A 15,860-nucleotide genomic window follows, 5' to 3' on the forward strand; every position below is an offset into this window, starting at 1 on the left:
AGTTTACAGAAAGAGATATACTTTACGAAAAAAAGACATGGTAAATTGATAGTTAACTAGAACAGATTAATCCGACAATGTTTCCATTGGTACAACTGTCTTTGAGAGAAGATGATGTTGGACAGAAAAATATATAAGACTCGTCTCCTGTGCAGTGAATCGCTTGTGTCCACATCTGAGCGTCTCCTTTGTCAAAAGCAGCAGCTCTCAGCACCTGTACAGGAGCCCCACAGTCCAGCTCTCTACACACAACCTCTGCATCCTGCTGGTCAAAGGCAGCATCACACACTGACATCCAAGTGTTCCCATGAGCCACCTCTAACCTCCCAGAGCACAGGTGAGATCCATTGACGAGCCTGGAATGTTTATGACCTGTTCATATAAAATTAAATAAAAATTAATGTTCAAAAACGTTAGATTCTTTAAGATTTTGTTAAGTTATGCCAATTTGTACAAAAAGGACACATTAATCATCATATCAGGTTAACTTTCCACTCTAGTGGAAAATACATATTACATGTTGATACAACATATAAGATGTTTTCTCTCTTGTAAATAATAAGGCTAGATAATTAGGCTTAATTAGGCTAGATAATGGATGTGTGTTTTTGTAATAATCACAAACAACAGTCTACTGTGAAAATGTGACATGACTGCTTAGTGAACTTATTGACCTGAACAAATGACTCCAGCATCTTCATTGTGAGCACACACAGGTTTACCCCATGCCCATGACCCACAGTTCTTCAGTGTTGACTCTGATCCAATACACATCGGAACTGACATCAAGGTTGGTCCAGATCCTGGTCCAAAATAAGCATCACCCAAAACATCTACAGGTTCTCCACAGTCCAGTTCTCTACACACAACTGCAGCATCAGCCAAATCCCAGAACATGTCACACACAGTTCCCCACTGACCTCGATGAAGAACCTCCACTCTACCAGCACAGGGACTGTTCCCATCAACCAATCTCACTTTTAAACTTTCTGCACATTGAACAGAGAAAATAAGATGAAACAGATTTAACAAAATGACAACATTGCATTTTAATAACATTTGCTCAACAAAAAAAGGTTAATTCCAACCTGCACAAAGCAGTTCAACACTATTGTCATGTGAACAGTTGTTTTCCTCTGCTGGTGACGTTGGACAGAGGTGAATCTGACTCTCATTTCCTGTGCAGTGAATCTCTTGTGTCCACATCTGAGCGTCTCCTTTGTCAAAAGCAGCAGCTCTCAGCACCTGTACAGGAGCCCCACAGTCCAGCTCTCTACACACAACCTCTGCATCCTGCTGGTCAAAGGCAGCGTCACACACTGACATCCACGTCTGATCATGAAGAATCTCTAACCTCCCAGAGCAGCGAGAACCTCCAACCAGCCTGACCTCTGATAAAAAAAGAAAAAATAACGCTAGAAATTCTGCTGGATGTTGGTAACAATCAAAGAAATCAATATATGTAAAGAAAACAAGATGAAATGACACAGGGAAAAAGTATTAAACCCATGAAGTAAGGGAGGCTTAGTTTAGATTAGTAGCTAAACTTTAAAGCTTTATTAATCCCCCTGGGGCCATTTAATCTGTAAAATCAAGCAGTAGAATGTCCCAGCAATAACTTGTATCCTATAGAAAATACAAAATAAAGCTCAGATTTGACAGACAAGACTCAAAGAACCATCAAGATTTTTTGGAGTCTCTGAAAAACTCAAACCTGAACAATGCATGTGACTTTTGTTCTCCATATGAGCGGTGTCTTTAAGCTGCCATCACCAAAAAGTCTTTTATTTAAAGTATTAAATACAGTTCAGTGGTTCAGCACCCTCTCCTTCTGTCATTTCATTGTTATTACACAACATTTTTTTTAGATTTATTTTGTTTTGTTTTATTTTTATGCTTGTATTGTTTGGGTTTTTACCAAAATCTGGTTAGTTTCCATGTCAACAACTCCTTAGAAATATTATTCCCAGGAAAAAAACATGACGTGTTTAATACCTATTTACGATACTTATTTTACAAACGTGCATATATATAGTATATATAAATTTTACAAACATGCATATATATATATAGTATATATAAATTTCAAATATATTTTCTACATAAGTAATTACATTGGGCCCTATATGTCGAGATGTACCCAGCCTTGATTTGTATGCCTACATAAGCAAAATGTGTAATAAACCATGCAAATAACATTAACAACATTTAAATTTTTAACAAAGATTTCCATTAAATTTTTTATAAAAGGAAAATCAAAATAAACAGTCTTTTATACCAATAAGACAAAATGTTTGAGTATTTGAGGATCATGTGACACTGAAAATTAAAGTCAAAATGATTGAGTCGAAAAGATTCAAAATGACAAGAAAAACACTTTTTAAAATGTATTCATAAAAAAAAGACCAAATTGATATTATTCTGTTCTCTGTATTATTATTAAAACAAATGCATTTGAAAATATGAATTTCAAAACCATCTCCCCTTTTTAGACTGTGTTTATTACATATTTTATTTTTTATTTATTTATTTATAAAAATTGGTTGATTAAAGGCAGGTCGTAAATAGGTTTAGAGCAGTTTACCTGAGCAGATGACTATAGCATCTCCACTATTTGCAAGCTCACAGCTTGCAAAACGCCTTCCTGTTCCACAGTTCTTCAGTGTAGACTCTGATCCAGTACATGTGACAAAACCTATCCAGGTTGGTCCTGATCCTTTTCCAAAGTAAGCACCACCCAGAGCATCTACAGGTTCTCCACAGTCCAGTTCTCTACACACCACTGCAGCATCAGCCAAATCCCAACAACTGTCACACACTGTTCCCCACTGACCTCTGTGATAAAACTCCACTCGACCAGCACAGCGACTGTGACCATTTACAAGTCTAACATTGACATGGTCTACATATTAAAAAAAAGAATGAAGATATTATAAATAATATTATGAGATGATTAAGATGTTTTATTGTTATAAGGCAAACACACACACATGCACACACGCACACACGCACACACGCACACACGCACACACGCACACACACACACACACACACACACACACACACACACACACACACACACACACACACACACACACACACACAAAGGAAATTAAATCTAACCTGCACACACCAGCCCAACTGTGCTGATATCTAAACAGTTGTTTTTCTCTGCTGGTGACGTTGGACAGAGGTGAATCTGAGACTCATTTCCTCTGCAGTGAATCTCTTGTGTCCACATCTGAGCGTCTCCTTTGTCAAAAGCAGCAGCTCTCAGCACCTGTACAGGAGCCCCACAGTCCAGCTCTCTACAAACAACCTCTGCATCCTGCTGGTCAAAGGCAGCATCACACACTGACATCCACGTCTGATCATGAAGGATCTCTAACCTCCCAGAGCAGTGAGAACCTCCAACCAGCCTGACCTCTGATAAAAAAGGAAAAGAAAATTAACATTTAATAATACTATTAATGTATTAACATCATGCAAAGCCACTTAATAGTAATAGCTTTATATTAAAACATTTGTTGATACTGTATATAATTTTTGTTCAGAAATGTTCATCATAAAGTATGATCAATTATGCATTAAAGTACATTTTAAAGAGTTCCAGTCTTTAAACCTTCACATTTAATTTAATGTGTTATCTGCCTTTTTATGTTATTTAATTGTGAAATTTATAAACATTTCCTTTGTGAAATCTAATTAAAATTAATATATATAAAAATGGAGTAAAAGTATAATTCTTGTCAGTTCATGAAATCTAATGTTAACAAATGTAACCTCATAATAGGCCGTTTTTTTGTGCTAATGGCTTGTGCAAATGCAGCATGACTGTTTAGTGTATTTACTTCAAATTATTTATATTATTAAATTTATCTTAATTACCTGAACAAATGACTCCAGCATAATTACCGTAAGAACAGCCAGATTTACGCAATTCTAATGACCCACAGTTCTTCAGTGTTGACTCTGATCCAGAACACATGACAGAACTCATCCAGACTAGTCCTGATCCTGGTCCAAATTGAACATCACGCAGAGCATCTACAGGTTCTCCACAGTTCAGTTCTCTACACACCACTGCAGCATCAGCCAAATCCCAACCATCATCACACACTGTTCCCCACTGACCTCTATGAAGAACCTCCACTCGACCAGCACAGCGACTGTGACCACCAACCAGCCTGACATTTTCTACATTTCGAACAGAAAGAATGAAAGTTGTACAGATTTTAAAGAGAAGAAAAAATTAGTAAATACAAATACAAAATATTCAGTTAATATTAGCACCCTTTGTAAGTAAAACAAGCAGTGAAAAAATGTATTCATTTAACATATTGTCAAAATTGACTTTTAATTAAAGCAGACTTATTCACACAGTCTTTATTAAAAGTATCAATTTTAAAAGGGTGCAAAAAATAATGTCACAATTATTAGCTTTTCTAAGAATACTCATGAGTAGGGCCAGATGGAATCTGCAAACGTTTTGTGCTATTTCTGCAGAGAATTTTGGTAAAAATCTGTAGATTTCTGCGGAATTGTTTTGGGAGTATCATAACTAAAACCGTAATATATGAACTAAAAAATAATATATTTCTAACTTTTATTTAATGTTCAAAATGCAAATCCAATTAAATTCACTTTATTTGGTAAAAAAGAAAGTCTCTCATATAACATATCTACTAAAAGACAGAAAATATTACTGTACAAACTGCATTGTACATAAATCAGATGACCATTTTCATATTAATCAATAATATTACTAAAATTCATTTAAAAACTGAATAAATATAAATTTACACACATTTACTCAAGTAAATAAACAGAATTAATGATGGGCTAAATATCTGTGGAAATCTGCTAAAAATCTGCGGAATTCTGTGCACGCAGATTATGTGTGGGCCTACTCATAAGTAAAAAATCTACATGAATAATATTTTCTTTCATAGTGCACATTTTAAATGTTTTCCAAGTGTCTAATTTTTACTTTGTGTTAGGGAAAAAAGTCTGTCTTAATTGGGACTAAATATGTCCAAATTATTTTGGATATTTCATGTTAAGATCCATCTCTATCAGAGAACAGAGTAATTATGTGTTAAGAAGATATCACATTTGTAAAGGAATGATTTCTCATGGCAATTAAATAATCCCAAAAGATTATTTATGCTCAGGGGCAGTAAGTATTATGAACAATAATCTACATATTCACAACTTATTGTGGACGTTCTTTACGTAACCTGTCTGGTTTTTCCGCATTCTGAGTGGGATTTCCACTCCGTCTTTCCAAACTAACAGGAAGGCTGAAGACTACAAGTGAAGACTACTGTGGATGCAAGAGGAATCTGTCTGAAACAAATGTCAGGGTGCTAACCTGGATTGTATACAAGAAACATAAAACCACAGTTGCCCATTTCACTGTGAAGTTAATGATGCACCTCCACTCGCCTGTTTTCACCAAAAAATGGACCTTCACAGGGTCAATATACATGGCAGGCCTGTTATAGCCAAACCTTTCACTTATGCCAATGACAATGTCAGGTTCAGTGGTGCCAGCTGCAAATAATATTGGGCTGTGGAAAACGTAAAACATGTATTGTTCTCTCATGAGTCCACCTTCACTGACTTTCCTACATTTTGGGGAGTATTGAAGGAGCAGGTTAGGAAATGTTTTCCTCCACCAACATCACATAGTGACCTGGCCACTATTCTGCAAGAACAGCTCAAAGTCTCTCTGGCCACTGTGCAGGACCAACCCAAGACCAACTAATGGTGAATTGGCTGCAAAAGGAAGCACTACATCAAACTAATGAATTATTGTGGTCGTAAACCAGGCATTTCACTTTCATTGTGCAACCCCTCTATATCACTGTAAAAATCTGTTCTCATAAACCTAATTTTTGTCTAAAAATGGTATTAAGCTATTTTTTTGTGAAACTTTTGAGGATGAAAGAGAAAAGAACATCAAGAAGACCAAGAGAAAACAGACATTTTTCCACAACCTATTTTGATCATATTTACCAAGGATACCAATATTAGTGAAGAACACTGTAGAATCTTAATTCATTGTCAGTCTACAGATTTAAATGTAAATAATATGGAAATGATTGTCAACCTGCACAAACTAGTCCAACACTGTAATGAGAACTGTTATTTTCCTGTGAAGGTGATGTTGGACAGAGGTGAATCTGAGACTCATTTCCTGTGCAGTGAATCTCTTGTGTCCACATCTGAGCATCTCCTTTGTCAAAAGCAGCAGCTCTCAGCACCTGTACAGGAGCCCCACAGTCCAGCTCTCTACACACAACCTCTGCATCCTGCTGGTCAAAGGCAGCATCACACACTGACATCCACGTCTGATTATGAAGGATCTCTAACATCCCAGAGCAGCGAGAACCTCCAACCAGCCTGACCTCTACAAGAACAAAGATCATTTAAAAAGTGTTAAAAAAAAAAGTAATTTATGTGAAGTTGTTAATAACAACAGGTACTACGGGTGTACAAGAAGAAAAACGTTCATCAAACATCCACATTACTGGAATTCTTATAAAAAACAAAGATCATGAAGATGCGTAAAAAGAAAACCATGGCTACACTTAACACACTTGTATACCCTAATTTGTTAATAGAAATTAGTTAAGCGTAACCCTGAATACAGTTTAAGTCAGAATTATTAAACTGCAAAATTATTTAACCTTTAAATAGTTTTTCTTTTTTTTAAATATATCAAAAACAGAGCAAAGGAATTTTCACAGTATTTATGATAATATTTTTTTAAATTCTTTTTTTATTAAAATAATATATATATATTTAAGGTAAAAATTATTAGCCCCTTCAGGCTATATTTTTTCCCGGGCAACAGAACAAACCATTGATATACAATAACTTGCTTAATTCCCCTAACCTGCCTAGATAGCCTAATTAAACTAGTTAAGCCTTTAAATGTCACTTTAAGCTGTATAGAAGTGTCTTGAAAAATATATGAAACAAGTTATTATAGATATTATGTTTAGAAATGTGTTGAAAAAATCTTCTCTTCGTTAAACAAAATTTAGGGAAAAAAAACAAACAGGGACTGTTTCAACTGTATGTGTCTACATTAAGCATTTAAGCCACAGGCAGCAACAACATATTCATATTTATTTATTAGTTCATTTTAATTATAATACACTTTTAACCAAGACATTAAAAACAGTAAAACTGTATTTTTAAATGTATTTATTTATATCAGAGCTAAGTTCACCTGAGCAAATGACTCCAGGATCTTTAGTATCACAAGGTCTTCGTTTACCCCATCCATCTGCCCCGCAGTTCTTCAGTGTTGACTCTGATCCACTACACATGGCCCTATTTATCCAAATTGGTCCTGGTCCTGGTCCAAAAGGAGCATCACCTAGAGTATCTACAGGTTCTCCACAGTCCAGTTCTCTACACACCACTGCAGCATCAGCCATATCCCAGCCAATGTCACACACTGTTCCCCACTGACCTCTATGAAGAACCTCCACTCGACCAGCACAGCGACTGGTACCATTCATCAGTCTCACATTAACACCAACTGTTTGAGCAAAAGATAAATAACAGACCAAGAAAGGAGCTAACAAAACTAAAAAAGGGGGAAGATAGAGGGGATAAAGGAAGAAAAAATTAGCTCTAATATATAAATGCACAATATAAAGATAATATAGGAAAGTTAGATATCAGTCAGTCGCAGTATATATATTATTTCATAAAAACAAACATTTAAAAACATGAACTTTAATTATTTCCACAATTAAATTAAAAGAATAAACCTACCTGCATTGATGAATTTTATCAGAAACATGAGAATTAGGTATCTACTCATCATCTTCTGTTTGGTACTCATAATCTGCTCAGACATCAGCAAATGGTCTCTGTTGCTCCCTCAAACACACTAAAGAAAGTGGCTCCTGTTAGACTCCTAAAGAGAAACGCAAGCCCCAAAACTTTCCAATCAAGTTCATCATTACCTTATTAAACAGAACAGAGGAAATCATCAAACAACCTCAGCGACAAATCAGAGGAGGCATTTCTGATGTTCACCATATTTATAAAAAGAACGTCATCAGTGAAAATTACTACTCCTCCTCTCCCATATAGAGATGCTTCCTTGAGCGCTCACACACACACACACATGCACTTACACATACTGTATACACACCAGATGCAAAAATTGCCACAAACCAAGCAGAAGACTTTGAAGATTTCAGAGAGAGGAAGGATATTTACAGCATCAGAATCAGAACACCTGCTGAAAGACACACACTGATCAGAGTGCATTTAAAAAGACATTATGATAATTTCAAACATCTTCAACTTTAAATTAACACACACGTAAATTTAAGATCGGATCTAGACTTACCATAAAACATAAAAACATAATTTGGTCTCAAAATGTATGTTTTAATTATTTTGGAATAACATTTTAGCAGAGTATTTAAATCAAACTGCATATATTAGTGTTTCATGTTTATTGTTAGAAAATTGCCAATTACATATAATAATTGAGCATTAAACAACAACAAAAAATATAAGAATTGGTCATTTCATTCATTACACAATTTAGCAGCCTTTGTGTTGAATTTGGCAATGCTCTTGTTACACACAAGATGGCAGCAAAACATTGGTTATTCTAAATATAGGGTGGCAAAGCATCCTTGCAAAATCTGCAACAGGTCTATCTTCCAATAGAGGGCAGTAAACACTGCAAACCAGCTGTAAAGCATTTTGTCATTTATGTTTAAATGTAAATCCTATCAAAGTTTAATGCAGAAATCGTTTATTGAAATGGTTTACTTAAAATAAAAATCTAACTATTTTTTTCTGGTTGAACATACATTTTTATTGTGTTAAAATGTCTTGACAAAAAGCCTGATATTAAACAAAATGATCATCAAGACATCAACAAACATAATAGTGCTTCAACAAAGGGTTGGGGATGAGTGATGGAGAGATTGAACATTTTATTTACAGTCATCAAAACTGCTGATAGATCAACAATAAATTAAAAGGAGGCAAATTTAACATATGCAAAATGACCATTTAGGTTTTTTTCAAAGTTCTTTATAAAAAATAAAAAAAAACATCAGGGGTGCGATATCAAATCCAAAAGGCATTTTTGTTGCAGTTTATGTACTGTGAATGCATCCAGGTCAGTGCTCTCAGAAAAAAACAACAACATCCAAATCCTCATAAACACACTTCTTCTTTGTCTGTGCATTGTAGAATTCTTTACATTCTTTATGGTTTCTTCACTACCTCCAGAACAGTCAGTTCAAGTTTAACCAGATCCACCAACATCAGTCCACAAGAGCCGAATCGGCACAGAAGTCCATGTCTATAAGATCAGACATCCACAGCTGAGTGTGATCATGTGGCAGTGGCTCTCAGACCCTGTTTCTGCATGACGTTCCAGAGCTTGTGGAGGTTGGACTGAGTGATAAGGTCATCTGGTTTGAGCTGCAGTGCACGGAGGTAGTTGCTCTCAGCTTCCTTCAGCTTCCCATTGAGGTGCAGGATGGCACCGAGATTCATCAGAGCTGCCGGATGCTGGAGAACAACAAAGAGAGATATTGAAAGAGAGAAAAAGGATACAGACAGTTATAAAATTAAGGAAATAATGTGCAACAAATCAGGTAATCATAAGTAGGGACAGATGGAATCTGTGGACATTTTTTTGCTATTTCTGCGCAGAATTTTGTTAAAATTAGAGTTATTTTGGGAGTATCATAACTAAAATCTTAACATATAAACTAAAAGTAATACCTTTTTAACTTGTATTTAATGTGTACTATGCAAATCCAACTAGATCCACTTTATTTGGTAAACGAAGCATATATTATCTATAATAAAAGACAGAAAATATGACTGTACAAACTGTATTGTAAATAAATCATAACAACATGTGTTGTTGTGTTAGTCAATTGTGTTGTGTTAGTCAATAATTGTACTGAAATTAATTTAAAAACTGAATCAATATAAATGTACACACATTTACACTAGTAAATGAACAGGATCAATGATGGGCAAAAAATCTGTAGAAATCTGCGCGCACAGATTCCGTGTGGGCCAAATCACAAGTTTGCAAAAAAACTAAACACATTTACTGTAAATGTTCAGTAATTCTGCAAGTTAACTTCATATATAACATGTAATAAAATGGCTAAGGAAGCTACTTACATCAGGTCTTAAAACAGCTGCTTTGCCATAATATGTTTCAGCTTCCTCATTAAGACTGGCCTGTCTGTAAACAAACACACATACACACATTATTAAAGCCTTTAATTTAAAATCACAGTAATAAAATAGCACAATAATATGACAATAACCATGGCTGACTATTATTATTAGCAAGAGAACGCATTTGACAACAACTTATGTTTAAAATAATAAAATCAATTATTATACAAATTATTATGTTTTGTGATCAACAATGACAAATTCATCAACTTGACAATACTCAAGCCCACAAAAAAATATCAATTTAACTGTAAATTATAATGAATAATTATTAACATGATTTGTTAAGTATTTCACAGTGATAAGAGTGTTTATAGGAATAAGAATGATGGTAAAAATATGATTTTTACATCTGTAACTTGCTAATTATTATAAATATGATTCAGGACTCAACATAATATGGAGTGCCCAATGGCCAGCGTGAGAGATGCACAGGACTGTAGACAGAATCGTTACTGGCCCGATCGGTGCAGTGCTGCCTTGTTAGTAAATTTTAATAGTTGGCAACATGACCGCAACATCAAATCATGAAGCTAAAAGAAAACGTCTGTTTCTAACATTGTGGAAACATTTACATGGGTACAACACAACGAAATAATTCAAGTGATGTTTTGCAAAGTTTGCCGTTTTTTTGGTAGGGCCAGTGAAAAGTTTGGCAGGGCAGGTAAAATCTGAACCACTGGTCCAACTGGGCCAGTAGAAAACATCCTTAGTGTTAAACCCTGTGATTAATAATGTGATACAGAGACAATGATGAAGTTCATTTAAATCTATTGGACCCACATTACATTATTTTAACTCTGTTTAATGTTTCACTTAATGCAGTGATTCTCAATTCCAGTCCTCAGAATTTTGTATGTCTCTCTTATTTTGACACATGAGGATCAGTTTATAAAACTGGTATAAATCTGGTAATGAACTTACAGTATGATCTGAATCAGGTGTGTCAAGTAAAGAAGACATGCATGGCAGGGCTGGAGTGGGGATTGAGAACCACAGACTCGATGCGTTAAGTGGTCTAATAATAAAACATAATGAGTAATGCTAGTTTAATTTCTTTTATACAACTCTGCTGCTTTATTTCGCAATAATTCGAGTTAAATATTAATTAACCAAACTTTTAAAAATTTTAAGTTAATTAAAATCAATACATCCATGCATGATTAGTCAATTAGCAGTGGAATAAGCAGAATAGGCTTTAGCTGGAGGGTCATTAACTCTCCAGAAATCCACACACCTCAGCATATGAGCAGCGCTGAACACCACATCAAACTCCTCATTGTCCAGCTCTGCAGCTTTCTGAGCCATCGCCGCTGCCTCTGCCAGACGAGACTCCTCCAACAGAAACTGACCTGACAGAGAGAGAGAGAGACACACAAAGATGAGCTCACAGGAGAGAAAACAACTCCAACGCAGCAGGTCTGCACTCGAAAATAAGTGCAGATGTGCAGAACAAATGCAGCCAAAAACACAGAGACAAAAGAAAAGTAAAAGTGAGAGACAGATGAAGTTGAACATGCAGAAAAGAGATCATCTGCTGCTTCAGGACATGCAAAGATTACAGATTAATTTCAGCAATTCAAACATTTTTTTTGAGAGGTCTAGAGTGGCTAGTATATAATAATAGTGTTAATAATAATAATAATAATAATAATAATAACAACAATAATAATAATTATATATATATATATAATATTAATGATAATAATAATATTATTAATAATAATAATAATAATAATAACAATAATAAATAATAATCATAATGATAATAAAAATAATAATAATAACAATACTAATAATGATAAAAATATAATTAATAATAATAATGATAATAATAATGATAGTAATAATAAATAACAATTAAAAATAATAATAAATATATAAATAATAATAATATTAATAATAATAATAATAATAATAATAATAATAATAATAAATAATGATCATAATAAATGATGATAAAATAATAATAACTATAAATAATAATTATAAATAATAATATTAATAATAAATAATAATAATAATAATAATAATAAATAATGATAATAATAAATAATGATAAAAATAAAAATAATAATAATTATAGATAATAATAATAATAATAATAATAATAATAATAATAATAATAATAAATAATAGTAATAATAATAATAATAATAATAATAATAATAATAATCATAATAATAAAAATAATTATACTTATTATTATTCATATTTATATGTAATTTTTAATTTATAGGAAACATTTGTTGTTGATTGGATGATGAATAAATTAAAAGTTTGGATGCAAAAACCTCTAAGTGCCGTCTAAAATGTCCATCTAAAATCAACATTTTTCTTTGTTTATGTTGAGATATTTCACTTTAAACACCAGGAAAAGGGCTTATTCTTTGCCATAAAAGTGATATTACTGAACATAAACACTGGAGCCTGATAATATACTAATTTTAGAGGAAAATTTCAGACGGCATTTAGAGGTTTTTGCATCTTAACTCTTCAAATAATGATCATTTGCTTATTAAAACACAAAATTTATTGTTGACTGGTAAATAAATGACTGGTTGTTAAATAAAAATTGGTTGCATAAATAACTTTCGTAAAAATTTTATTTATTAATTGTAAACATGTTTGGTAAAACTTCACAATAAAGTTGTATTATTTCATGTTAGTTAACATTAGTTAATGAAAATACATCGGCTTATTGTTATTTTGTTAACTCAGTTCATTAACTAATGTTAACATGCTTGAGTTTGGATGTTAATAATGCATTAGTAAATGGTGAACTATGATTAACAAATGCTATACAAGCATTTGTTCATAATTAGTTCATGTTTAGTAAATGAACTAACGAAACCTTATTTTAAAGTGTTACAATGTTTAATGACATTGGTAAATTGTGCTAAAAGTAGGCTACCGGTACATATTCAATTGCAAAGATGAACTTGGACATTTGCAATTTGATTAAATGAATTACAAAATCAATTCTGTTCTGAACACTTGCCAAGTGGTTTAAAGGTTTGTCCATGTTGTTTTGAGAAAGTAATTCCTGTTTCAAGAAATGAGCCAAACCAATAGAGAAAAACGGTAAAACATTGGTTGTTATTTAAGACTTCACAATTTCACACTTCATAACAAAAGACTCCTTTATAAAACCTTTATAATCATGTCATGAATGTGAAGGATATTGTATGCATGCTTAGGAGGAAAACTGTCATTAAGTGTCTTTTTCACAGATCTGACATTTTAAATGCAAAGATGACATTATTAATAAACTTTGTTGATTAACAAATAATTGTTCACTGATAAATAAGCAGCTGTTAAATAAGAACAAGAGAGGTAAAGACACATACACACAAAATGTAGGGCTAATAATTTAACCCAATAGAAGGGTAAAAATATTTGGTCGCTACGTTAGGTTGAACATTTATTAAATTGCATCCATAAGAACTCATTTAGTTGGGTTGTAATTAAAATTTGTTGGGATAATCTCTAAGAAAAGTGCATAATACGTAATTTATTTATTTATTATTATTATTATTATTATTATTATCATTATTATTACAATTATTATTATTATTACAATAACTATTATTATTATTATTATTATTATTACTATCATTATTATTACAATTATTATTATTATTATTGTTGTTATTATTATTATTATTATTATTATTATTATTATTATTATTATTATTATTACAATTATTATTATTATTATTATTATTATTATTATTATTATTACAATTATTATTATTATTATTATTATCATCATTATTACTATTATTATTACAATTATTATTATTATTATTATTATTATCATTGTTAGTATTATTATTATTATTATTGTTAGTATTATTATTATCATCATCATCATCATCATCATCATCATTATTATTATTATTATTATTATTATTATTATTATTATTATTATTATCGTCATAAACAACCTAATATATTGGATTAAAATAACCTAACAGCGGTTCTTAAGAAAAAAAAAAAAAACATTGTTGGGTTTCCTGTTGGGTTATTATTAACCCAACTGTTTTAAGTGAGTACAGTTGTCTAATTAATGTCCCACCATAATGCATATAGCAGTTTCCTCTAGCAGGATCCAGCTCTATCGCCTTCAGGAAGTAACGCTCTGCTTCAGACTTCTGTCCCTGTGGAGAAATTAAGAAACAATTAAGCCCGCACCCACCGTCACTAATGAAGAAGCACGGTCGTAAACGGATGCTTTAAATTTGCACAACGTATGATGTTAGATGTTATCATAGCGTGGGAAAGTAAGCGCACTTGTGTACTCGTTTCTTCATGTTTAATGAGCAGTTGTCTCACTTTCTTTATGGTTCAGCGCTGATTGCTTCCATGTTGGTGTTACCTTAGCAAACAGTCTTGTCATAAACAGCGCGGTCATATTAGACTTGCTACAATGAACGCTTCTGTGCTAAACACTTTAGATAAAAGAAATAACTTGGAAAGCCGTAGTATTGCATGCTCTCGTTGGCTGCGGTTGCTGAAAAGCATTCAACTACATCCAAAAGCGCTTATCAAAAATGTATAGGTCTATAATACTTAATACTTAGCAGTCAAGACTGCTAAATGGCTTCAGATCTGAATCCAAAAGGGTAAATACAAAACGAGCTATTATTTTAGCCTCAGACTGAGATTTTATCATCTGACTGAAGCGATTAATTAGCTTTTAAAGGTTTCAATGTAAAACCCACCTCAGAAACTGTGTTCAAACACAGATTTCTCTATATAATACAGGACAGAAAAAGAAGAAGCAGTACATTAAATGTCCTGAATCTTCAGTTTTTGGACATCTGATAAATACAGTGAGGTACATCATAACAAAACATTAGCCATTTTGTTCAGCTGCAACTAATTTCTCAGGTAAAACACTGCAGTTCCTCGACAGATGGTCAAAAGTTCACCAATGACCTGTTTTCAATAAGGAGAGAGTAATTACATTAAGTACGGCGCTTGAGGGGTAATAACTGGTTTTAATCTGTGTGTATTAAGTGGGCAGGTCGGTGGGGGGTTTTAAAGTAAGCAAGCATGTTTGAAGCAATAGTCTGGACTCTTGACCAGTCGTGCCGAGAGACAAACCCAAATCAGATTAGGAGGAGGATATGAGATATCGCGTCCTGGGGGAAACACAGCTGCTCGACCTTTCTTTATACCCCCTCTGCATTTACATCATGATGGTCAGAAAGGAAAATAGCTAGGACACTGTCTATTTCTTATGCAGGGGAAGAGGAAAATTAATAATAATAACAATAAATGGGAATATTCAATGGCGATGATCATCACAGTGATGTTGGTGCTGATTTCTGTGACTGTTTTGAGTCGATGCTCCTCTCAAGGTCAAAGCAATTTATTTCTTTTCCTCAGCACTGAGCCTCTTAAAGATCGCCTGTGGCAAAAATGATTTTAAGAAAGACTCTCATCAGACGTCTCTGGATTCTTCTTTCCACTTGATCACCCATTTCTAGTTTAAAATCAAACGAAATCAATTTAATATTTAATAACGCTTTGACAAATCCATTTGGTTTTAGGTTTTCACATTCATACAGAATTTATAAATAGCGGGTAAA

At 33.1% G+C, this 15,860-nt stretch overlaps 3 protein-coding genes across 3 annotated transcripts in view; all 3 read right to left on the bottom strand.

Moving 5' to 3' along the window:
- Positions 1-52: 52 nt before the first annotated feature.
- Positions 53-4,247, bottom strand: LOC137490077 (scavenger receptor cysteine-rich type 1 protein M130-like). Its single transcript, XM_073946782.1, has 6 exons — positions 3,889-4,247; positions 3,124-3,426; positions 2,585-2,902; positions 1,089-1,391; positions 675-989; positions 53-372 (listed from the first exon to the last, which is right to left on the bottom strand). The coding sequence occupies exons 1-6, from the start codon at positions 3,998-4,000 to the stop codon at positions 53-55; spliced, it is 1,671 nt and encodes a 556-aa protein (XP_073802883.1). The 5' UTR covers positions 4,001-4,247.
- si:ch211-161n3.3 lies at positions 3,889-7,917 on the bottom strand. The gene is made up of 2 exons (XM_073947079.1): positions 7,244-7,917; positions 3,889-6,415 (listed from the first exon to the last, which is right to left on the bottom strand). The coding sequence occupies exons 1-2, from the start codon at positions 7,536-7,538 to the stop codon at positions 6,111-6,113; spliced, it is 600 nt and encodes a 199-aa protein (XP_073803180.1). The 5' UTR covers positions 7,539-7,917; the 3' UTR covers positions 3,889-6,110.
- Positions 7,918-9,335: 1,418 nt separating this feature from the next.
- Positions 9,336-15,860, bottom strand: part of tmtc2a (transmembrane O-mannosyltransferase targeting cadherins 2a) — a 49,887-nt gene continuing 43,362 nt past the window's right edge. Inside the window, 4 exon segments of the mRNA NM_001130603.1 lie at positions 9,336-9,570; positions 10,201-10,264; positions 11,498-11,612; positions 14,342-14,423. Of these exon segments, the coding sequence (NP_001124075.1) occupies positions 9,391-9,570; positions 10,201-10,264; positions 11,498-11,612; positions 14,342-14,423 (441 nt within the window). The 3' untranslated portion in view covers positions 9,336-9,390.

This window comes from Danio rerio, chromosome 4 (genome assembly GCF_049306965.1).
Source record: "Danio rerio strain Tuebingen ecotype United States chromosome 4, GRCz12tu, whole genome shotgun sequence".
Taxonomy (NCBI): domain Eukaryota; kingdom Metazoa; phylum Chordata; class Actinopteri; order Cypriniformes; family Danionidae; genus Danio; species Danio rerio.

Excerpts from the sequence above, each read along its gene's own strand:
- LOC137490077 (XM_073946782.1), bottom strand. The coding sequence starts at position 4,000 with ATGAGTTCTGTCATGTGTTCTGGATCAGAGTCAACACTGAAGAACTGT. Across the intron at positions 2,903-3,123 it reads AGTTGGGCTGGTGTGTGCAG|ACCATGTCAATGTTAGACTT; the intron begins GTTAGATTTAAT and ends TTTAATATGTAG. Across the intron at positions 373-674 it reads TGCTGGAGTCATTTGTTCAG|GTCATAAACATTCCAGGCTC; the intron begins GTCAATAAGTTC and ends TTATATGAACAG.
- si:ch211-161n3.3 (XM_073947079.1), bottom strand. The coding sequence starts at position 7,538 with ATGAATGGTACCAGTCGCTGTGCTGGTCGAGTGGAGGTTCTTCATAGA. Across the intron at positions 6,416-7,243 it reads TCCTGGAGTCATTTGCTCAG|AGGTCAGGCTGGTTGGAGGT; the intron begins GTGAACTTAGCT and ends TTGTTCTTGTAG.